Source organism: Zalophus californianus, chromosome 4, assembly GCF_009762305.2.
Source record: "Zalophus californianus isolate mZalCal1 chromosome 4, mZalCal1.pri.v2, whole genome shotgun sequence".
NCBI lineage: Eukaryota > Metazoa > Chordata > Mammalia > Carnivora > Otariidae > Zalophus > Zalophus californianus.
The window spans coordinates 11,461,613-11,485,599 of record NC_045598.1 but is presented as its reverse complement, the minus strand read 5'-3'; the positions used below and the strand labels follow the sequence as shown (position 1 = coordinate 11,485,599).

General features: G+C 56.4%; 1 protein-coding gene across 5 annotated transcripts; it reads right to left on the bottom strand.

Moving 5' to 3' along the window:
* Window positions 1–155: 155 nt before the first annotated feature.
* Window positions 156–22,061, bottom strand: FBLIM1 (filamin binding LIM protein 1). 5 transcript variants are annotated; one of them, XM_027574922.2, is made up of 9 exons: window positions 21,985–22,061; window positions 20,290–20,453; window positions 15,041–15,310; window positions 10,478–10,641; window positions 9,809–9,926; window positions 7,790–7,959; window positions 5,272–5,450; window positions 4,341–4,458; window positions 156–1,698 (listed from the first exon to the last, which is right to left on the bottom strand). In XM_027574922.2, exons 3-9 carry the CDS (start codon window positions 15,288–15,290, stop codon window positions 1,585–1,587), a joined length of 1,113 nt encoding a protein of 370 aa, XP_027430723.1. In that variant the 5' UTR covers window positions 15,291–15,310; window positions 20,290–20,453; window positions 21,985–22,061; the 3' UTR covers window positions 156–1,584. The 5 variants fall into 5 exon arrangements, with proteins under 5 accessions (XP_027430723.1, XP_027430746.1, XP_027430731.1 ...); XM_027574945.2 differs by lacking the exons at window positions 20,290–20,453; window positions 21,985–22,061 and adding exons at window positions 15,719–15,837; window positions 15,930–16,070; XM_027574930.2 differs by lacking the exon at window positions 21,985–22,061 and having other exon boundaries at window positions 20,290–20,514.
* Between the last annotated feature and the right edge of the window lie 1,926 nt (window positions 22,062–23,987).

Genomic DNA, 23,987 nt, shown 5'->3' with positions numbered 1-23,987 from the left:
GTCACTGGACACGAGTTCCTGCATCTGCTGAGCTGAGCCCCAGTTTGGGGGAAGGAGGTATAGGCGCCGCCTGGACACTTGTACCACAGTGAACAGACACTCAACCAACATTTTTCCAGCTGCTGCCAAAGGCCAATGTTTCCCTAGGTGAGATCTTAGTTGGAATACAGACGGACTCCTAATAGGTATGCATTTATTTTCATGTGTAATAGGAAAAAACATAACTAGCACATAAGATGTGACTGTAGGATATATTGTTTAGCATAAGACTAAAGTTCGAAAGAAGTAAAATAAAAAAGTATGTTGAGTCAAAGAAAATATTCAGGAAGAAGAGAACAGGAGGTCCTCGTTTACGACAAGAATTGTGGAGGTGGTACGTGAATGCCCGGAGTTTGGGACTCACTCTCCAAGCTTTGAGCCGGAAGCTGGGCTCTGCTCTGAGGCCCCTAAGGGGCTCTACAGGGAGACCCTCCCGGTACTCGGAGCCCAGGGCATCCCCACAGGAGTGCGTGGTGCATCCAGACCACCCCAGGGAGGAAAGTACATTTTGTTTAATTTGTTTATGCCCTACAAGATGTCTTAGGAGTTACAAAGCAACAAAAGTGATTTTCCTTAAAAGGGAAGAATCCTCTAGGTACGGCCTTGAGGAAGCAGTGGTCACAGGGTAGCCTGGGTTGGAGGGTTTGAGTGGGACACGGGGGGGATAAACAGGGAGGCTGAAGGGTCACCCCAGCACTGTCCTGGAAGTGTGGGGTTTGTGGGCACAGCCCCAGTCAAGGCTGTAGGAGAAACACTCAGAGCTCCTGGGCCCTGTTCCCCAACATTCAATGGCACTTAGTCAATGCTGAATCACTGTCGCACCGGAAGGCAGGGCAGACGGGTGGCTGAGTGCCTGGTGTATCGGCATATACCACCCTCTCCTCCTGCCCCTGCCGTTCAGGTTCATACCTGGGTCTGGTCCCCATGTCAACACAACATATCCTCCAGGTGAGAAGTCCAAGGTTGCCACCACTAGGCCACAGTCTTGTACGGTTATGAGACATTTCCTATCAAGATCCCCACCTCGCCCCAAATCCAAAGAATGTTTCTCACCATTTAAATCTCAAATTTTTAGAAAAGGGCTTTTTAAGGGACCCTGGAGGTTTCCCCAAACACCTCAGTCCTGCAAGCCAGGGCTGGTCTTAGTAATCCCCTATGGGACAGCTAAAGGGTCATTGCCAGGGACATGGGGTGTCATCTAGAGAACCCACTCCAACTCACCCATGGAAATGGGGGTCAAGGCCAGCACTCGAGAGGGGCTAGAGCCTTGGAGGTGGGAACCTTTGGCACGAGGCTCCTGGTCTGCAAGGCTTCCAGAGCCCACAGGCTAGAAGGAGGCGTGGAAAGTCTGAGGAGCACGGTCTGCCAGCTGCCCACCTCTGAGCCGGGAGGGGACTGGGGTGGCTCAGCCCCTGTGTCCCGGACATGGTGGGCAGAGCTGCTGCAGGCTGGTCCCTGTCCCGGCTCAGAAGGAAAGTGTGCAAGAGTGGGTCAGAAAGGCAAACTGAGTCAGGAAAGGTCCCCCCCCAACCCCAGTGGGCGCCCTCAGCAGCACCCTGCGGCACTCCGCTTCACGTGGCACGGCTTACAGAAGAGGCGGTTGTTCAGTGGGTAGCAGCCTTGGTCCGTGGGCTCCACAGACAGGAGGATCCTGCAGTCCTGCGGGAAACAAGGCACGAGTGGATGGACCCCAGGCCCGAGCACGCCAGCACAGAGCCCACACGGGGTGGGGACGCCCCCAGCATTTGCTGATGAAATTAACGGAAAGAATGCGCTCCCGAAGGGTCAGGAGCGTGGCCTCTCATTTCCATTCTCCCAACACACCTGGGCCAGGTCTTGGTCAGGGAAGAGGAGGCACATGGGGGCTTTCATCCACTCGAAGGTGTGAGTGATGAGGGAGGAGTCAGCTGAGGGGAGAACTGAAGACACTCGGAGAGTCATGGACACTGAGGGATCATGGAAAGAGCTAGAAGGGCCTTAGCAACCACCCAGCAGCAGCCCTTTGAGAACGTAAGCTCTGCGAGGCAGTAACCCCATTTCCTGCTAGGTCCCACCTAGACCAGAGACTGGTACACCACAAGCCTGCGATAACCATCTGCTGGGTGAATAACAGAATCTAGTCCAGTCCCCTCATTTCACAGCTGGGGAAACTGAGGTTTGGAGAAAGACAGGCTTGCCCCAGGCTGTACAGCTGGTCCTGGACTGGGACAGGACAGGTCTCCAGCCTGAATTCAGGCGTCTTTTTCTTGCTCCTCTGTACAGCTTCAACACTGGCACAAACCTCCAATTTTTCAAATCACCAAAGGATGTCGGACTAAGGAGGACGGGGATTGGGGGCGAACTTTGGCCACTTTACCATTCCGCCACAGCCCACACCTCATCGGGGCCTCACCTGGGCACACGCTGGAGCGTGACAATGGGAACAATTAATGTCCAGAAACCTGGCTCAGGGTTCAGCTGGCACCCTCTGGAAGTTGCATGGCTCAGACCAGAGGGGCTGGTCCCCACAGAGACAACTTTGGGGTCCCGGCTGCCATCCTGACCCAGCACAGCCAGGGGAGAAGGGCGCCCTCGTGTGTCTATTCCCTGCAACTGCACCTCAAGTCGCGCAAGGTGACGGGATGAGCACTATTCCTAAAGGCCACTTGTTTGGCATTCTGAGAATAACAAGTGCCAAACCTCAGGTCCCAAAGGGGCCCATGTGACCTCTCCTAAATTAGGATCAAGGGAGAAAACACCTCAACTACGACCGAGTCACAGTCTGTGAGGGAGCGGGGGGGTGGCCCTAAGCTGGCTAGACCGGGTCAGACGGATCAGGGTTGGAGTCACTTTTCTCAGGCTCAGTTTTTTCATTGTTCCTCATCTGAGATGGCACTTTGGAGCCCACTTCCCTGCTTGGGGGAAAGAGCACCCCGAATCAGTTCTGGGCCACGGTGGTTCAAGCCTTCCCCTCTGAAATGTAACTGCTAGAGCCCAAGCCCTGACTTACAGCAGCAACCTGGGTGACTCTCACGGTCGCCTTCGCCAAGCCGACCAGGGGCAGGCAGGGAGGGTTTGTTTGCTCACCAGCCAGGCTCAGGGAAAAGCTAATCGCCACTGGGCTTAATGAGGGCTAGGGTGGTGATAACAGCACTTGAATGACATCATTGTTCTTGTAAGATGTGTTATCAGCTGGACCCTGAACCATAGCCAACGCACAACATAATATGGAGCAATATATCAACTTCTCTACCAAGCCCCCTTGGCACTTGAGTGCAAACAGTCTCTTGGCTCCATACATCTGTTTAAATAAGTGCAAAGTAAAATAAATGTTTGGAATTACTCACTGGCTGGCTAAGAGATTTCCTCTGGGACACCCCACTTAGGTGGCACCCATAAAAGTTGCTACCTTTGTCACCATCGCCAGAGAAGACACATCAGCAACATGGGAGTGACGGAGGAAGAGGCAGGGGAGGACTCGGAGCCTCGGAGACGGAGGCAGGACTGACTACATAATAGCAGAGCCCAGGGCAAAGTGCAAAGTAGAGCCCGTTGCTCGAAGAGGAAGAATTTCAGGACGGTGACAGCAGAGCTTTGAAGCAAGCATGGGACGCTGCTGAGCGGGGGACCCTGTGCTGGGCATTTCCTGCAGGGGCTACTGCACCAGCTTTTCAGCAGCGTCCCCGTCAGCCTCCCTCCACCCTGCAGCATCCCTTTCTTCTTTCCTAGGCTCGTAGCAACCCCTCTTGGTCTCATAGGGTCCTGCTTCATTGGCCCCGGGGGTTGTCAATCATAGCCCCCCCCCGGCCAGTGATTGGCTCAGAATGACTGGGTCATGTGACCCAAGCTGGGCCAATCAGAGGCCCTCTTGAGACGGTATCGGTTCCCTGGATGGGGTTTCTAAATTGGAAGGATGACCATGCCTGTATCCCTCTCCTCACAGAGGATGCTAGCCCCCCAGGAAGAGAAAATGAAGCAAACACACAACATAGGCAGAACCGAGAGACGGAGAGAGAGCCCTGATGATCTCATCAATGACCTCAACGACAGCCTTCGCATGAGATTCCCTTTCTTGAGGAAAGCAGGATGGGCTTGGTTTTTATCATTAACTCGGAGCTCTGATTAATAGACTCTATTTGTAATGATCTCCATTCTTACCTGTCTCTGCTCCTGGGCCGTGAGCCCTTGGGAGCTGAGTCCCCACCCTGACTCGTCCCCGAGTCTCCGCGCCCAGCGCAGGCCTGGCACCCCCCCCTCCCCGGGCGCCCCCCCCCCTCCTGCCCCCAGCAGCGCGATCCTAACTCTTCACCAGCCCCACTCACCTCACACCTGTAGCAGTTTTCATGGAAGTTCCTTCCCATGCACTCAATTTTGAAGGCATCCTTCCCGTCTCGAGGGATGATGGGGTTCTCACAGATGCTGCACACCGGGGCGAATTTCCTAGAGGGAAGGGAACCCACGCTCGAGGCGCTCCGGCCAGGACCGCAGAAATTAGCTGTGGGAGCCGGGGCGGCGCTCGCTCGCCTCCCCGAGCTATGTCAGACGCGTTGCCGTGTGATTCCACGGCCACAAACGCCTTTCTTCCTGGCAGGAGCGGAGGGAGAGACCGGTGTGATTAGACCCGGCTTCCCAGGGTATAATTAGCTCGAGGCAAGGAAGTGACTGGGGAACATTTGAATTTGAGAAAGCCAAGAAATCTCCTGTGTGTTCCTGTGTGTTCAGTGGGGCTGACCCCATTTCGTTTATCTGGTATTGTAGGTCACTGCTGCTGCTGCTGCTTCTTCCCTGTCTTTTGAACAGACACATCTGTCTCTCCCCTTGGGCCGTGAGCAACCCCAGGGGCATGAGCCTGACGCCCAGCTTGGGACTACTGCTTCATAAGGCTCTAGTTCCAAGGGGAGCTCCTGGGGTCTGGGGGTTTGAATCGTAACTTCCCTATGTACCAGCTGGGAGGCTTGTCTGCTGCCTGCCTCAGTTTCCACATTTGGTAAAAGAGAGTGCTTAATAGTACCTGCCTGACAGGCCAGGCTTGGGGATTAAAGGGCCTAACCCACGGGGAGTGCCTGGCACAGCGCAGGCACCCGGAGTGTCTGCTAGAAGCAGGTGTGTGGTCAAATATAAGGTGTGTGGAAGAGGCAGATGGGTTTCTGTGAGCCCAGAGCCTGCAGGAATGCTCTGCTCCAGCCCCTAGAGCTCAGGCCAGGTGCCTCTGTTCTGGCCGAGCCCCACCCAGTGCGCAGATCCCTCTCGTACCTATAGAAGTCGTCCAGGCAGTACACTTCATCCTGGCTGTCCAGGGCAAAGCTCTCATCCCCGATGCACCGGGCACAGGTGACGCACGTGAAGCAGGCGGGGTGGAAGGCCCGGCCCAGGGCCCTGATGATGTGCTCCCGGACCACCTCGCCACACTTGCCACACTTCTCCAGGGTGTCCTGGGACAGAGGGACATTGCCTCAGAGCCATCCAATGGCTGTACCCACTCCCAGCCGAAAGGGGTTTCTGGCTGGTGACCCACAGGGGCCCAGAAGCACAGGGCTATAGGAGAAGGGCTCCCATTCATGCAACCAGCCTGTAACCACTGCCCCAAAACCTCTACCGTTGCTTAAAGTGAATCGAACCTAGCATTGTATCTTGGGCTTACAGCGAGGAATCCTGTCAAGAAGCTATTACTGCATTTTTTTGTTACTTGGACATGCTTAAGGCCAGTGTCCACTAGAGCCCATAGGGGAAATCTCTCTTAAACCTCAGAGTCAGGAAAAGGAATTCCTGGAAGAACTGGTGTGCTTTTGATCTTATAGACAATAAACCTCAGAACTCTTTCCCTTTTCCATTTGGCCACTGGGAAGCTCAGAGTCAAATTCCATGTCCCACTTTTAGGAATGACTGTAGGGGTCTTTTATTCATATATTTTGGGGTACTAACTTTCCCTCTGGTCTCATCTCCCTTTCTACTTTGATTTTCCTCTCTTCTGCTTTCTTTAAATAATCTCTGAAATTTCACTGTGGTAAGAACACTTAACATGAGATCTACACTCTTAGCAAATTTTTAAGTGTACAACATTGTTTCCTATAGGTATTTGTGCATTCTTATAAGCTGCCTCAAATCCCTTCTGGAATGAGGAGGATGAAGGGGGTGGGGAAGGGGAAGAGGGAGGGATGGGGGAAGGGAGGAGGAAGCGGGGGAGGGAGAGAGGGAGATTACTGAGGCAGAGCAAAGACCTTCCAGCCCGTCCACCTTCTCTTCTAGACAGGTCTCTTCCCTTCCTGGCTATGCTCCTGTTCATTTAACCTGATTTCATCCAGACAGACAGGTATGTTTGTCTCTGCTCCCATTCGGTGAGGACAACATTTTCCCCTCTCTCCCTGTCCTGGGGGCAGCCCTTCCCTCCCTGGAACACTGCCTAGAGTCTTCCTCCTGCTGCCTCCAGCTGTCAGTCCACCCTCACCCCTGCTTCCCCTCAGTGCCTCACTCCTGCCTGGCTGTAAGCTGAGGGAAGAGGCTAAGGCTATCCCCCGCTGTCATCTGACGGGGTCAGAGGGATGCGGTGGGGATGGCCTGGCCCCTCTGCTGCCCCCATGGTGCCTCATTGGATTCGGTGATGGGTTGAGACTGTCATCAGATTGTTTGGATTTTACTAGACAGTCCTCCAAATATTCTAACCCTTCCAATCAGTGGCTTTCCAACAGCAGTGTGTGTATCAGAATCACTGAGAGACTTGCTAAAAGTGCAGATTGCCAGGTGCTACCAACTCATGAGACAGCCAGGGGACGCGTCTGGGAGTGGGTTGCACACCCCACGCCATCGGAGTGCTAGCAACTCTAACATCGAGGCATCCAAACTAGCTCTCCCAGACTGCATCTGGTACTCAGGGGTGACACAGATTTCTGTGAGATCGTGCATCAGAACCTGTGGCTTTAGGTGACAGAGGCAAGACCACAGGCAGGCTCCAGAGCCAGACGGGGCTGGGGGAGAATCCCAGCTCCACCACCTTCTGGAGTGTGACGTGTGTGACAGGCCGGGCCTGATCCCTGGAACCTGTGACTACCTTTAATGGCAAATATGACTGAGTTCAGTGTCTTGACCTGGGGATACGATCCTGGGTGAGCCCTAAGTGCCGTTCCAGGTGTCCCCGTAAGAGGAAGGCAGAGGGAGACTTGACACAGAAGGAGGAAGTAGGACACAGGACGCCACCCTGCTGATTTTGAAGGTGGACGAAGGAACCAAGGGATGCAAGGGACACAGCTTCAGAAGCTGGAAAAGGTAAGGACACAGATTGTCCCCTAGAGCCTCTGGAGGGAGTGCAGACTTGCCTAGGGACTTCCGGCCTCCAGAACTGTAAGAGAATAAATGTGTGCTGTTTGAAGCCATTAAAGTTTGTGGTGATTTGTTGTTTTTTTTTTTTTTTTAAAGATTTTATTTATTTGACAGAGAGAGAGACAGCGAGAGAGGGAACACAAGCAGGGGGAGTGGGAGAGGGAGGAGCAGACTGATGCGGGGCTCGATCCTAGGACCCTGGGATCATGACCTGAGCCGAAGGCAGACGCTTAACGACTGAGCCGCCCAGGCGCCCTGTGGTGATTTGTTACAGCGGCCACAGAAAACTAATACACCTTGGCTGAGCTCCTTCCCCTCGCTGAGCCTCAACTTCCTCATCTGTGAAATGGGTCACTGGGCCTGCCTCCCAGGATAACTGTGGAGCATGAAATAACGGGACACCTTCCAAGTGCCCAGCACGGTGCCTGGTGCCTGGAGGTCAGCCGCAGGGGGTTACCTGGTAGCAGGACTCACAGAAGGGCCGCCCGTCCTTCTGGTAGTAGCTCTGCCCAGCTAGCTGGCAGCGGCAGGTGCGGCACGTGAAGCACTGGGCGTGGTACTGCCTCTTCATGGCCTCCACGGCCAGCTCTCGGGGTGACACGGTCTTGTGGCAGAAGGCACAGACGTCTGGGGTGAAGGAGACACAGGATGTCAGCCACCCGGCCTGGGAGAACCGCACCCAGGCCCCGCACGGGACAAGCCTAGAGCGCCAGGTCTCTGCCTCGAGCCCCCGGGGTTGTGAGTGTGGCCTCATTTTAGGAGGAGCAGTAAAAAGGATCGTGAGCAGCCTCTGAAAGCCTAAATCAGGGACGGACGCCTGGCTGGCTCAGTCGGTGGACTGTGTGACTCTTGATCTCAGGGTTGTGTCTGAGCCCTACATTCGGTGTAGAGATTACTTAAAAATAAAATCTTTAATAAAAAAAAAAAAAGCCTAAATCAAAGGACACAGCATCAGGACGAGTGGGTTGCCATCTGTAAAAATTTAAAGGAGGCTCCATGGTGACACCTTTATACCCAGATAATTCCAAATGTATCAAAGATCTAAGTGTGAAAAATGAAACCATAAGACTAGAAGAAGCCAGAGAATTATATTATAACCTTGGAGTAGAGAAGGCTTTTGGTGCCTGGTAAGCACTTAGTAGCTGCTAAGTCAATGGCTAACACGCGGGCCTGGGGAGGCTGGGGGAGGTCATGCCTTCAGACACTGCTGGGTGGGGGGGGAGGGGATGCAGATCGAGAGGACCCCAAAGGCCAATGTGGCAAAAAGATCAAAGTTATAGGGGCGTCTGGGGGGCTCGGTCGTTAAGTGGCTGCCTTTGGCTCGGGTCATGATCCCGGGGTCCTGGGATCGAGCCCCACATCAGGCTCTCTGCTCCGCGGGGAGCCTGCTTCTCCCTCTCCCGCTCTCCCTCTCTCGCTGTCTCTCTCTGTCAAATACATAAAATCTTAAAAAAAAAAAAAAAAAGATCAAAGTTATAAATGCACCTACCCTTTGACGGTATTTCCTCTCCTAGAAATTTCTCTCACAAATTTGCACGCAGGCAAAATGACCTACGTGCAAGATGATTCGTCTCAGCCTCATTTGTCACAGCAAGAAACCACCTAAGTGCCCGTCCACAGGCGACTGGCTAAATGCATACGGCAGGGCCCTGATAAGGAATACTATACAGCTGTGAAAAAGAAGGAGCCACTTTACGTTCAGATGTGGAGCGAGCTCTGAGATGTTTGAAGGAAAGGAAGCAAGGTGCAGAACTGCACATAATTTGCTACCGTTTGTGGGAAAATGGGCCAGGGTCGGGAGGGCAGACCCATATCTGTATTCGCTTGCATATGCATCAAATAAGTCTGGAAGGATATGTGAGACATTAACAACAGAGGCTGCCCATCTGGCAGGAAAGAGGGGCACACACGGGTGGTGCAAAGGGGAGACTTTTCACTGTATGCCTGTCCGTGCTTTTTATCTTGTCTACGCAAGAACATTATGTGTTCAAAAAATTAAATAGTGAAAAAGTTCAAGGCATTTTGCTATCATAGCACATTTTGCTGATCAATATTTAAATGGACTTCAGCTCAGCGTGCCTGGTTGGGGGGCGCGGTCAGTGGAGCATCCGACTCCTGATTTAGGCTCAGGTCACGATCTCAGGGTCATGAGATTGAGCTCTGCGTCGGGTTCCATGCTCAGGGAGGAGTCTGCTTAAGACTCTCTCTCCCTCTGCCCCTCCTGCACCCCCCCCTCAAATAAATACAATCTAAAAAAAAAAAAAAACCTAGCATAAAAAATGGATTTCAGTTATAAAGGAAAAAGATTTAGGCAATAAACATAAAATTGATGTACAGTTATAAGGCTCATCGCTGAACCGTGAGCGGGAACAGGTGCTGGTGGTCCCCCCCTCTCCTGGTTCCCACCTGGAAGCTCATGCTTGTCCAGTGAGGCCCCTGGAGACCACCTGGAAGCCTTCCGGCCCTGAGTCCATACCTGTGGATGCCGCTTTCTCGTGGAGGCCAACAGGTTCTTCTGGGGGAGGCAGAAGCTCCTCCCCTGCGGGCCCAGCAAAACCAGGCTGGGGCTGGAGTGGAGGCCCCTCCACCAGGGACTGTGGGGAGATAGGGGGAGGGCAGGAGAGGTGTCATCAGGTGGGGACCCCACACAGCCCTCTCAGCTCTGCTCCTCCTCTGATGGCACCAAGCACAATTAGCCCCGCTTTATAGAGGAGGAAACCGAGGCACAGAGAAGCAAGTGACCTAATGTCACTCAGCAGGAAGGTTGACAGCAGTGGCGGGGGCCCAAAGTTACTTCTGTCTACTTCTGAAGAATCTCCTAGAATCGTTCTTCCCTGGCCTGGAATCCTGCCCATTAATACAATGGCCTCTATTAAGGGCAGAGGATTAAAAATATCTTCTCAGAGCTGAAGCGGGGTTACCCCAGGGGGAAAAGGGCATGGCACCCCTCCTCTGGGGGCCTAGAAAAACAGGACCAACTTTTACCAGCTTGAAAGTTTCGAAGAGGGACAGCCCTCAAGCAGGAGCAACCTGCAGGCTTAAATCCCTGAAAGGCTGGGACTCCCCCCATGCACCCCCCTCCCCGGCCTTCCCAGGGCCCCTGGGGCTCCACTGGGGGTGGGGGAGACCAAGGGGTTGGCAGTACCTGGGGTGGGGGTGGGGGCGGAGGCAGGTGCTCTAAGTCTGAAATGAGTGATGCTCCCATCGAGGCAGGAGGCTCCTCATCAGGGGAGGGCGGTGGAGGTGGGAGGAGGTCCAGGTCGGGGAGTGTGTCCTCGCCATCCAAAGTAGGAGGAGGGGGAGAACATCCTGCAAACAAAAGGGGAGAGAGGGTTGGTCTGAGTCTCTGCAGGCGGGCAGAAAGGGTGTCCACTTACCCAGAAGGCCGTACAGCGTGGGGGCCAAGAGTTCAGGGCCAGGGTCCCCCAGACCTGGGTTCTAGCTCTGGCTCTGCCGCTGACTTGCTGTGTGTCGTTAGGCAAGAGACTTAACCTCTCTGGGTCTGTCTGCTCAGTTGAAACATGGGTATCAATCTTTCCAGGCTGTTGTGAGGATGGGAAGGGCTTAGCACAGGAGAGGACACGTGGCATGGGCTCAGAAAACAGAAGCTGTCAGAACCCTCCATAACAGCCCTCCCCTACCTGGACACTCAAGGGCCCCAAATCCTTGCTAGAAGGTCCTTGTTGAAATACAAGCAAACTCAACCCCTAAGGCCGTGGTTCTCAAAGCGTGGTTCCTGGCTCAGCAGCAGTGCCTAGAAGTATGTCCAGAAATGCACCTTCTGGGTCTGCCCCCGATCTGGAGAATCAGAACCTGGGGTGGGGGTGGGGGGTGTCCGGCCACAGAAAGCATAAGAAACCCTCCCAGTGACAATATGCCACCGAAGTGTGGGAACCACCACCCTGGTTAAATAACCCATCCAGGTCCACACCGAGATGTGCTGGAAGACTCGGGGCTGAAAAAAAGAATCTAAAATATCTCATTGATAATTTTCGTAATTACTGCTGAAATGACCATTTTACTGTAGCGGATGGCATAATATATATCATTAAAATTAATATTACTTGGGGGACCTGGGTGGCTCAGTCGGTTAAGCGTCTGCCTTCCGCTCAGGTCATGATCCCAGTCCCTGCTCAGTGGAGAGTCTGCTTCTCCTTTTCTCTCTCTCTCTGCAACTCCCCCTCCTCATGCTTGTGTGCTCTCTCTCTCTCAAATAAATAAATAAAATCTTTTAAAAAATTAATAAATGATAATTTTAAAAAGAACCACCTGGGGCGCCTGGGTGGCTCAGTCGGTTAAGCATCTGACTCTTGATTTTGGCTCGGGTCATGATTTCAGGCTCCTGGGATGGAGCCCCACATCAGGCTGCACACTGAGCCTGAGAGGGGAGCCTGCTTAAGATTCTCTCCCTCTGGGGGCACCTGGGGGGCTCAGTCAGTTAAGCGACTGCCTTCGGCTCAGGTCATGATCCTGGAGTCTCTGGATTGAGTCCCGCATCAGGTTCCCTCCTCGGCGGGGAGCCTGCTTCTCCCTCTGACCCTCCGCCCTCTCATGTACTCTCTCTCTCTCTCTCTCTCATTCTCGTTCTCTCAAATAAATAAATAAATCTTAAAAAAAAAAAAGATTCTCTCCCTCTGCCCCTTCCCCTCCCCCACTCGTGCACAAGCTCGCACTCTCTCTAAAAAATAAAAAATAATAAAATTTAAAAAAGAGCCACCCAACAGCAAACACATGTACATACATAAGAAAAACACCCTGGCATGACATCATTTTCATGGTTAGTGCAGGAGAGCTTAAGTCTATTTTTTTTAAGGATTCGAGAGAGAGAGAGAGAGAGAGAGAGAGAGAGAGAGAGAGAGAGAGAGCAGGAGCAGGGGGAGTGGCAGGCAGAGGAAGAGGGAGAAGCAGACTCCCCGCTGCGCAGAGAGCCCAGGACCCCGGGATCATGACCTGAGCCAAAATCAAGAGTCAGATGCTTAACCTGCCTGAGCCACCTGAGACTCAGGCGGCTCCAGGCGCCCCAGGAGAGCTTAACTCTTGCTGGGACAGCCGAGGTCTTACAGAGGTTCACAGAAGGGGAGGGGCCCAGAGGGCGGGAGGAGGGCTGAGGATCTGCGGAGCTCCTGCCTCTGTGCAGGAACAGCTCCCTACACTGTGCGGCAACTGCCACCCCTCCTGGCAGTCCCAACAAGGCGCTGCCCAGCTCCCCTGGAGGAGGTGCCTGGGGGTCAGGAGGGAAGCACGCCCCGAAAATCCTGTCGGCTGCCACGTGCAGGGAGAGTGCTATTAATAGTGCTCCAGGGAGAAAGGGCAGGGAATCTGGTCTGAGTCTGCCCTCTGCTCCCCTCCTATCTCTGGGGCACAAGGTAGGCCAGGCCTCACAAGGTCAGACTGCCTTAGACACCCATGGAAAGCAGACGGACGGTGCCCCAGGCCCTGCCCACCCGCTGCTCCCCCCCGCCCAAGACCCAGGGTCTGGTCCCATTCCCTGCTGATTCACTGGGGCACGTCTCTGGGCTTAGAGGTTTCTTATCCATTTGGCAAAGAAAATGAGCCCCCTCCCCTTTCCCCCAAGGACTGAGGGGGTACAGATGGGAGGATTATTCTAGACCTGTGAGTAAGCCACAGAATCCTTTGGGGGCTTGCTCAGATGCAGATGGTGGGCCCCACCCCCAGAGCTTCTGACTCAGCAGGCTTGGGGGAAGAGCCTGAGAATTTACATTTTTGAAAAGTTCCCAGGTGAAGCTGCAGCTGCTGGTTGAAAGCCCACACTTGGAAAACTAGGCTTCTACTCCCCAAGCTTCACTTGCTTAATGCCTTTGGGCTAGAACAATAGTTCCCCCAGACCAGAGCATGGGCATTACGTGGAAATGTGTAAGAAATGCAAATTCTCCGGCCCCACCGCAGACCTGCTGAATCAGAAACACCCAGGGTGGGGCCTGGCCGGCTGGCTGTGTTTGAACAAGCCCCCTCCTGAGCTGAGGCGGCTCCAGTGTGAGAACCTTGCTCCAGATGAGCTGAAGTGAGTCAGGAACCGGATCACGGAGAGATAGCAGGAGTGCTCAGGCCTCGCCCGGGACTCGGGACTCTGCCTTCGGTCCTGGCCAGGACAGGAATTCAAGGCAGACAGGGGCTAGAGGCCTGCAGGCAGGTGTGCAGAGGGCCCCAGTTGAACCAGGGTCACGTGGCCAGGAGCAGGAAGAGCAGACTTTTAAAAAGAAGCCCAGAGAAAAACTGACTTCTGAATGCGAGTTGGTGAGGCTGCCTCAGTGCCCGTGAGCATCTAGAGGGGAGTGGGGATGGAGTGAGGGAAAGGTGGGGACCTCTGTCAGGATGAAAGGGCCAAAAAAAAAATGTGTGTGGATTCCCCAGGGGACAAGCTCTAGCTGGGGTGTCAGATGACAGCCTGCAACTGAGATGGGTCTAAGCAACTGGCAGGGCCCCAGGGCCTGCTCTGCGCTCTGTGGTCAGACCAGACTCAGGCCCAAGCTGCTCGCCTAGAACTTGTCTCACTCAAGCGAAGCTGAACCCCAAGATTCCCTGAGCTCTGCCCACGGGCCAAATCGGAAAACAAAATGGCGGACCAGCTGACCAGCCACTGCTGGGCGCCCCCTCCCAGGGAAGGTCCGCTTGTGTTATCACACTCCCGGGATCTTCTGATATTCCAATAACCCAGGAAAATGTCCTGGAAATGTTGGCATTAGGGGCATCTACACTATACATCCTGGACTCCCTCTCCTGCCCAGAAGGGACGTCATTCTTTCCCCCTGGATCACACATCCTGCTGGGTGAATTCTGGTCCTCATGGTCCCGGTTCTATATGGAAGCACCTGGAGGAGGTTGTGTTCTTGGGATGCATGGTTAGGAAGGAAAGATCAGTTTGCAAGGTCGTGTCACGTGAAGAGGCATGTTACATGAATGTCCGTGTATTCCCACGTGTGTACACACGTGGCCCCTTCTTCTGCCCTTTTCTGGCCTCCTGGAATTGGCAGTTCCTATTGGTCTTCAGGTGGTTTCTGCGGTGATGGATGCACAGGGCTACCCTAACCTTGCTCAAGGACAGCAGGACACCCGACTCGGCACGCGGGGGATATCGGGGGCTCATCCTTGATGTCTCTGGGCTGCCTTATTCCACCTGGTGCCCTGTAAGGCAAGCCATCCCCCTGCCCCAGGGTTGTCCTCCTTCCTCGTTTCTACCCAACCAACAGCTAAGACTCCATGGAGTGGAGTCTCCAAGGCTCTCCGACACCATGGCAGCAGAGCCAAGCTCAAGGTAAAGGAAGAGCCATGTATGAAGTGTACCCGTCCTGCGATGGGTGCATCACATCCATGACCAAATTTCCACTTTCCAGAGGAGGAAACCAAGCAAAGACCCAGCTCGCCTAAGACCACACAGCAAGTGAATGGCAGAGCTTGAGAGAGAATAAACCACCTTTGAGGTCCTTCAACGCGCCCAATCCATTCCTGCCTCAGGGCCTCTGCACTTGCTTTGCCCACTGGCCAGAGAGGGTACGTGGCTTGCCAACATCACACAGCCAAGTGGAAGAGCCAGGATTCAAACCCGGGCAGGCGGGCTTGAGTCTGCCTGGCACACAGTAGGTGCTCGATGAATGAACGGACACCTGAATGAGCTCAGAGCCTGCCCCTTCCTCCCCACCTCCGTGCTGCCTCTGACCCAGCCTCCTGCCCAGTCCCCTCACCTTCTTACCTCCGTTGGAGAGCTGAGGTGGTACGGCTGGCACGGTGGCTGCCGCCCTGGCAGGGGGTGTCCAAGGGCTGGGCCTCCCTGCCGAGCCAGCCCCGGGGGCCTTCACGGCAGCAGGGGGCCCCCAGGGGCGGCCAGGCCAGGCCTCACAAGACGCCCACTTCACTTCCTCAGCCACTGCCATGTTTCGCCGCGGGGGGGCCAGCGTGATAAAGACAGACGAGGCGACCCTCTTCCCCGGCTTCGAGGCCATTGTCTCGATTCCTGCTGGGGCTGGGGACAGAGTGGGGCTCAGGCTGGGGCAGGGCTTCGGGCCCAGGACTGCACTCCTCCTAGCCAGACAGGCATCCCCGGGGCACGGAGCCTCCCTGCTCCTAACATGACAGAGACAGAGGAGGGGCTGGGGATGTCCTGCGGGGGGAGGGCAGGTGTCCACCAGGTGGCTTGGCCACAGGGAGGGGACCCAGCAGTCCTTGACCACCCCTGCCCCCAACCTGCGCACCCCGGGGGAAGCAAAGGGCAGCCCTGCCCTGCTCACCTCACAAATGATTAATCTTCCTCATCTGAGAAGCGTGAAGAAGGAGCAGCTCCTCCAGCTGCCCACCCCCAGGGCAGCCACCTGCTGGGTCCCAGCCCAGGGCCCTGCCTGCCGCGGGGCCACACACCAGTTACCTCCCTCACCTGGGACCCAATCCTCCTGGGAGGGTCAAAGTCCCGCGGGGTGTGGGGGGGGGGGGTCCAGGCCAGCTCTGCTGTGGGAGGGAATGAGCGTGACCAGTCAGAGCATCAGGGTTGGGTTCCTGGAGGCAGAGGGGACAGAAGATCAATCTGAGCCACCATGGATCCAGGCCTACTCTGCACCCACCATCCGAAGCCCTTTCTGCCCACTCACTCCTAAGTCGGCCCGGCCGCTGGGGGACAGGCGCTATGGTTATCCTGGCCGAGGGAGAAGCCAAGGCTCGGAGAGGCGTTCAGGGTCATGCAGCAGCAGAGCCAGGATCTGAATCCAGGGTCCATGCTCTTGACCACGTGGCTCCGTCACCCTCTCCCAGCCCAGCCCACTGCCGGCAACCTCTTCTCAGTATCAGCCTCCATACCCAACCAAGTCTTGATTCTACCGTCAGAACCTCTCACTCTGTCCCATCTCCAGAGCCAGGCTCTGGCTCCGGCTCTGGGGTGAGGTAGGGATGGGAGACCCAGTGGCTTCCAGTCCCGCCTCCTGCCCTGTCCCTGGAGTGATCTTTCCCAGAGCATAAATCCCTCTCTCCTGTACTCAAAAACCTTCCATAGCTCCCTACTACCTTCAGAATGAAGTCCAAATTCCTCTGGCTTCAACTTTTTTTAAAAGATTTTATTTTTAGGGGCGCTTGGGTGGCTCAGTCAGTGAAGGCTCTGACTCTTGATTTCGGCTCAGGTCAGGATCTCAGGTCGTGAGATCAAGCCATGCCTAGCCTGGAACCTGCCTACTATTCCCTCTCTCTCCCTCTCCCCCTCCCCCACCTTCTCTCCCTCACTCTCTAAAAAAGTTTTTTAAAAAAGATTTTATTTTGAAGCAATCTCTACAGCCAACATGAGGCTTGAACCCACAGCTCTGAGATCAAGAGCTGCACGCTCTTCCAACTGAGCCAGCCAGGTGCCCCTCAATTTCCTTTTTGACCACCCTGGACCGCTCACCCTTTCTCAACTTTTTCTCTTACCGGCCTCGGAGGGTTTCCACCCCTTGTTTTTCCTCCCCTGCCCCGCAAAGGGCGAATGTCAGTTTTTTCTTAGAGGCCCAGCTTTTCCAGGAAGCCTCCCCTGATTCCTGACCCCCTCCTGGGAGCAGCCGTCTGCTTCCGCAGGGTGATGACAGCCCATCACAGGACATGTGGGCTCCCTGTCACCACGTCTGCCCCTACCTCCCCAAGTGACTGCATGTGACTTCAGCTGTACCCGTAATCTTTGTGACCCAAGTCCAGCGTGGACATCAGAACACGGATCTGGGAGCAGGGAAGCATTCCTGATGTCAAGGAGCTCATTTTCCATGCCCCAGGTGGTGACTGCAAACAGTAGCCTCCAAGGCCAAGGCTGAGGTGGGGCCACTCGGGTGGGGGGAGGGCAAGTTGACCACATTCAGCCAGGGGTCCTCACTGGGCTCCCAGGACTTCTGCCCAGTTTGAGCTTTCTAACTCACTCTCCAGCTGAGCCACCTGGATATGGCTCCAAAGTCCAGCCCACAGGTGTGCAGGGAGAAGAATAAACAGGGACCTAGTGAGTGAATCTCAAGAAGTGGGGCTGGGTGGGTAGGGGCTGAGGGCCCTGAGGGACCCCAGTGGCAGACTTGGAGCCCAAGTGACCACTCGTAGGGCCCCCCTCTGTATCTCAAAGTCCACTGGCCACCTTGGACTCTCTTGGTGACTGATGGAACAATAGTAACAAACACAACAAATGTGCCTCTATTCCTCTTAAACTGGTTTATATGTTTGGTTAAAACATATAGCTCAGTCTGATTAATAAAATACCTGTTCTGAATAAGAAACCAACATATGAAGAAAGCTTTAACAGTGCTTTCAAAGGACTTTCCTTTTGCATCTTGTTCTGTAAGTGATGTCTGGAAGTATATATGCTTGCTGATATTGGCCGCCATGGTCAGAGGTCAAAACCATATAGTTTGACACTTTGGCCTTACACTCGGTTATAAGCTTAAGAGTCTATTTTTGTAAGCAGCTTTCAGAGATTCACATCCAAGAAACGACAGCAATGGCACCTACTGACCAAGCACTTGCTATGTGCCGGGCACTGCAGCTCGTGCTTTCCGAGCCTCAAAATGCACCTCATTTGCAACACAGCCCCTCATGCCCCTACCTTACGGGTAGTTCCATGTGAGGCCCCGAGAGAGAGGTTAAGTGACTTTTCCAGGTCATCTTAGCAGTCTTGGCAGACTCAGAATTCTAACTGAGCCCCCTTTGACCTGAGTCCCGGGGGTGTCCTTGGCCCTGAGACGACACACTTTTCCTTCCCTGGATGGTACGGGGCCTCCAAATCCTCAGGCCTGTTCTCACCCCAGAATGGCCCAACCCGGATAGATTTTCTTGTGGTCAGTGCCTTCTGGGCTCATCCCCAGAGACCGCTGTGAATGCTCCCTCTGCCTCCCTCCGACCCTGCTCTGACCCCCACTCCACCCCAGCCCACCCCTCCGGGAAGTCAGATCTGTGGGTTTCTCGGAAAACATCCAAGGCAAGTGTCCTCGCTCTAAGGCCAGATGTTCACAGCTGGGCAGCTCCGCCCCCACCCCATCCCTCCCTGCAGTTCCTGCAGGCACTTCAGGCCCCAGGGGAAGGGGCCCCCACTGGGGATTTTCAAAGCCTGTCAGTCCAGCCCGGGCTGTTAGGAGAGGGAGCCTCAGCCTCCCTCAGGTCCCACGGCCCCCAGGTCACCCTGGAGTGGGGTAGGAGTGAGAAAGCTCCCCGTGGAGCTCCTGGCCAGCCGCACCCACAGGACCCTCCGCCCCCATCCTTCCTCCCGCAGAGGGGGAATCTGAGATCTAGTTGGGTAAGCAGAGAAAGTGGGAACAAAGGGAAAGAAAGTCATTTCCTGTCAAGAGGAAGGAAGAAGGCTGAGATCCAGCCAGCCAGCCACCCAGCCCGGCTTTCGGCTGTAGCCCAGGGCAGGGACAGGCTGGCTGAGCTGGCCGGCGTCCTAGGGGTGGCCCCTCTCTTTCCCTTCCTTCGTACTCCTTCCTAACCCCCTCCAAAAACTTCTGGAACCACCTGTAAGCTTTGTTCTTTAATACTTGGACAAAGCAACCTACGCTTGGTTCAGAATGACACTTTGCTGGAGGTGGGAATGAGGCTGCGCCCACCCCCTGCAGAGGGCCCTGCAGCCTTGGGTAGGGTTCCCGTTCTCTCTCCCCCACCTCAGGGAAGCCAAGGAAGCACAGAGAGCTGGAGTCATGCCCGGCCCCACCTCTTTCCTGCTGGGTCACCCGGAGCAGGTTACTGACCCTCTCTGGGCCTCAGTTTTTTCCTAAAGTGAGAATAAAAAAGTCTGTCCTGAAAGGTGGTTGGCTGAGAGAATACAAGGAGAGAGCGCTCCAGATCTTGGTATTTGGTAGGTGCAAAGAGAAGCCCAGCTGGTTATCCAGCCCCTGATGGGGAGGAGCCCCCAGGGGCCCAGCGGGCTTGGGGGACTTGGGAGTACCCGACTTGGCTTCCGTCATCAAGAGCAGGAATCTGGGCGCTGCCCGGGCTCTTCCCGGGGTCCCCGGAGCAGGGCTGGGGGAGGATCTCGGCCAAGATGCCCCAAAGCACACCCCTTCCCAGGCCCCGACGGGGATTTGAGGCCCAGAGAGGGGCGGCCCTGGGGCCCCTCCTTCCCCCCCCCCGCCTGACCCGGCCTGGGTGAAGGGGGCCGGAGCTCCGGAAACCCGGCGCCCTCCCGCAAGCAGCCCAGCCGGGCGGCTGGCCGGGTCACTGTGGGGCGCCGCCAGGGACTTTAATTCGATCCATGTGCGGGACGCTGTCCTCTTTGTGCGGGAGCTTCCGCCCTGCCCACCTCTTCCCCACCCCGCCGCCCCGCTCCGGGGCAGGGACACCAGCCCTCCCCCCGCTCCGGGGACAGAGGCCGGGAGCCGGGACCCAAGGCTGCAACCCCGCCCCCCGCGGGCCCCCACCCGGAGCGCCGGGATTGGGGTCCCGGCCGGGGGGGGGGGCGGGGGGCCAGGTGGGGCTCCGGCCCGGGACTGCCCGCGCTGTCACCTGTGTGCGGCCGGGGCAGGGTCGGAAGGACGGCTGCCCCCCCCCCGCGCCCCGCGTCCCGCTTACCTGCGTCGCCTGCGCCCCAGCGGCTCCGGTCCGACGCCCGAGCGAGCAGAGCCGGGAGCGGCGCGGCGCCTCCCGCCCCCTCCGCCCTCCCCGCCCCCTCGGCTCCCTCCGCCCCGCCGCCCCGGCCGCCTTACCATAAAAGGTGAAGCTTAGGGGGAGGGGGCCCGGGATTCCCGCCGGCGGAAGCGGCCCCTACCTGCCCCCCCACCTGCCCGGCCGCGCCCCGCGCCGCCCCCCGCCGCCCGCCCTTTGTTCCCTCGACCACTCCTCCCGTCCCCTGGGCCCGGGCCCGGGGTGGGAGGCCTCCCCTTCTGCCCACCCCCGGGGCCTTTGTGGCCCAGCGAGGCCCTTCCGCTCCTCCTTCCCTAGGTCACCTGGGTTGGTGGCCCCACCTGCCCTGTGGGTGTGAGTGTGTGGCGGGGGTTGGGGGGGTGGGGGGGTGGTACTTACATTTGAGTTTGGCCTGAGAACTCCCAGGGTCCTAGGAGTCAGGTGGACCTGGGTTCCACGGCCAATCACTAACCCAGTGACCCTGGGCAGTCACCCCGCCTCCTGGAGTCTCAGTTTCTTATCTGTACAATGGGGGTAAAGGCTGCTTCCAGCTCGGGGTCAGCCTGAGGATAAACGATGGTATTGACAGTGAGAAGTGGGTGGCAGTCAGTGGTCAATATATGCTGGGCTTGGGGCTTTTTTAGGGGGTGACCCTGGGTGGAGGTCTCAGATGCTCAGGGGAGCAGGTCATTCTAGTTTGCTGTCCTGAGCAGCCATCACTGCCTGAGTGGAGCCTTAAGCCGTCTGCAGTCAGGACCCAGTGTCCCCGGGGCCGGGGGTGTGGGGTGGGGTGGGGGTGGGGGTGGGGGTGGGGGGTGGGGGGGGAGGGGAACAGGCCCCTCCAGGCAGCCTGGCAGGCAGGGCCCAGCAGGCAGTTGGGTCGCCTGGCTTGCCAACCCTGGTTCCAGTCTCTGCTCCCTCCCACCTCCTGCACTCCCCGGACCCAAGCCGGAGTAGAGGGGGGAGGAGGAAGCAGAGCCTGGGCCCTGGGCCCTGGGGCCCTGGGACAGGAGACGGGCCGGAGCCAGGATGGGCCGCCTGGGTCCCTGGAGGCCTTGGGAACATTGGTGGGAAAAGGAATCCGGGTCTGATTCTGAGGCAAACAGATTGTTCTTTTGATTAAAGCCACAGCAGCTGAGGCCAGAGGAGGGCTGGACCCAGCACCGTCTGGGGGGAGGCCAGGCGGAGTTGAGCTCTCCCCCGGGGCCAAAGCTACAGTCACCCTGGCCAGAATGGCTCTGGGGCTGCTGCTGAGGGGCTCCCGCTCGCGGGGGTCGTGAGGGGGGCACCTGGGTACGCTGTCTCATTCCCCCACCCCTCCTTCTCCTCCTCCCAGCCCCTCTCAATCCCTCACCCACTTGTGAGCCTCTCAACCACTCCACAATAACGATACGAGGCAGAGGCTTCCCGGGTGCAGGCACCTGACCTACAGGCCTCTCCATCAAATCGCCTGGACAGCCCTGTGGGTCAGGACTGGTCATTCCTGCTTCACAGTTGAGGAAACTGAGGCCCAGAGAGGCATCAGGCCACATGAGGGGCAAGTGGCAGAGCTGGGTTCAAACCCAGACCAGCCGGCGGCCCCGGGTGCACACGCTGCTCTGCGGCCCCCGAGGCCCCTGCACCTGCTGCCCACAGGGATGTGGGAGTTGAGGCTTGCAGAGCACGGTGTGGCCCAGGGGACTCAGACTCCAGGCTGCCCGAGCCCTTGATCAGGCCCATTCCCCAGCCTGCAGGAACTTCCCCAGGAGGAAGGAGGGGGCTGCTGACAGCCAGAGATGGGAAGGACCTTAAGGAGGAAGGTGTGATCCAGGGGTTTGCCCTAGAACCCCCTTTTCAAGTGCTTTGTGACCCAGAAGCTTATTTAAAACAGATAAAAATGGAGCTGCCCTCCCTCACCTTCATGATATCTCTTGAGCCACCTCACTGCACCCGCAGATGGAACAATGAGGCCCCAAAGGGTTGATCTGGGGCCTCGTCCAAAGTCACATGGACTCCATCTAGGGCCGAGGCTCCACACATCTGCTTGGGGCTGGGACTGGCTGGAAGGGGGAAGGTCGAAGGGATATGGGGGGGGGGCCAGCTGCCGCCACTTACCTGCTGTCCAGCACGCCTGGCCGCCTGTTCTACCTCTGTCCCTGCTCCTCGGTGGAGAGGAGCTTTTCTGGGGAAGGCGGTCCCACACCAGCCCAGGGGCGGGGTGTGTGTGTGTGTGTGTGTGTGTGTGTGTGTGTGTGTGTGTGTGTGTGTGTGTGTGTGTGTGTGTGTGTGTGTGTGTGTGTGTGTGTGTGTGTGTGTGTGTGTGTGTGTGTGTGTGTGTGTGTGTGTGTGTGTGTGTGTGTGTGTGTGTGTGTGTGTCAGTGTCACCTTGGCAGGTGCCAAGCTTCCTGTAAGGGAAACCCAGGAAGTGTCCTGGATGGGAACATACGCCCTTTGTCTGCCAGCTCGGAGAGCCCCTGCTCCCTCCTCCTATCCTGCTAGCCTTGTACCCAGCTCTCTTCCAAGCAGTTGAGCAAGGCGGCTCAATCTTTTATTAGGGCTGTGGCAGCTGAGACGCCGGGTGGCAGGGAAGGGGTGGGAGAGAAGTTTGGGGGACAGAACCAGGGCAGTGCGGACGTTTGCTGCCGCCCAGTCTGAGGGGAGCATGCACCTACTGCCCCTAGAAGAGGGCTTTGATCCAGGAAACATTGGTTGGGCATCTACTATGTGCTAAAACGAGTCGAGGAGCCCGAGGGAATCAAGTCAGACACAATCCATCCATGTCCCCACGGAACTTACGGAGAGGTGGGGGAGATCAACATGTAACACAACTACTATAATAATTACCATGATATCACGGTGACCATAACACAATGGTGATGTGTGCCATGAAGGAATGAATAAGGGGCTGACAGACACAGAGTAAGGGGGGCAGGTGAGAGTAGGGAAGCCCTCTCCGGGGGGCGGGTGTCACTTAAGCTGAGATGAGGAGGAGCCAGCCATGAGAAGAACAGGGGAGGACATTCCAGGGCCAGGGAGGCAGTAAGGAATACACGGGCTTTGAGGTCAGATTTCGGCTTAACTCCCAGCATTCTGGTGCTGGCTATGACCTTGGACAAGCTCTTTCCCTCTCTGAGGCTCTGTTTCCTCGCCTATAACATAAGGGAGGGGTGCCTGGCTGGCTCAGTGGGTGGAGCATGCAGCTCTTGATCTCAGGGTCATGGGTTCGAGCCCCACATTGGGTGTAGAGATTACTTAAAAATAAATTCTTTCAAGAAACAAACAAACAAAAAAATAGGGGAGATGGATCAGATACCCTCCCCTGGGGACATGAATGCTTCCCTCTGCAGAACTGTTAGGGACAGAGGTGCTGAAAGGGGCCCCCAGGGCCTGGCTCATGGTCAGTGCCCACCAATGGTAGTGCTGGCTATTGTCACGTCACCCTCGCCCGGTCCCCCGAGCACTGTGTTCACACAGTCCATAGGTTGTGCAACTAGACCCCGGAACAGGGACAAGTTTCCCGGAGCCACACAGCCCCCACTGGCAGAGACCTTGAGGAAGGGAAGCATCTGCCTGCTCAGTGGCCCTTCCCCTTGACGGGCTCCGTGTGGGCCAGACCAGAGCAGAACCGCCAGCCCCAGCCTTTGGGGGGTGGGGTGCCCAGACTTAACAGCTGCATGAAGTTGTACATCCGGGGCAGGGGGAGGTGCAGGGGATCCACTTCTTGGCAAAGAGCCTCAGAAGCCTCCCTGGGCCTCCTCGTCCTGACTCTGCCCCCGCTCCTTCTTCCATATCCTCTGCTCTGCCTGCTGGGAGTCAGATCAGCTCAACTCTTATTCCCTGAGCACCTACTGTGTGTCTGGCCGGGCAGGAGGGGGAGCAGTTCCGAGAAGCGGGAGCCCCCCCCCCACTGCAGCAGGGCAGGTGGCGGGCCAAGCACAGATAGGAGTCAAATCAGGATCTGTGAGTGAGTCCAGCTCTGCCACTGGTCAGTCGCTTGCCTTGGGCAAGTCAGTTTCCTCTTGTCACCTGGGCTTCGCCGTGAGGATTTGATGGATGCATGTGGATAAATATGCCTGGTACTTCGCAGGTGTTCACAGATGAGTTCCTTTCCTCTCTCC

Excerpts from the sequence above, each read along its gene's own strand:
- FBLIM1 (XM_027574922.2), bottom strand. The coding sequence starts at position 15,290 with ATGGCCTCGAAGCCGGGGAAGAGGGTCGCCTCGTCTGTCTTTATCACG. Across the intron at positions 9,927-10,477 it reads CGCCCCCACCCCCACCCCAG|TCCCTGGTGGAGGGGCCTCC; the intron begins GTACTGCCAACC and ends ATCTCCCCACAG. Across the intron at positions 1,699-4,340 it reads AAAACTGCTACAGGTGTGAG|GACTGCAGGATCCTCCTGTC; the intron begins GTGAGTGGGGCT and ends TGTTTCCCGCAG.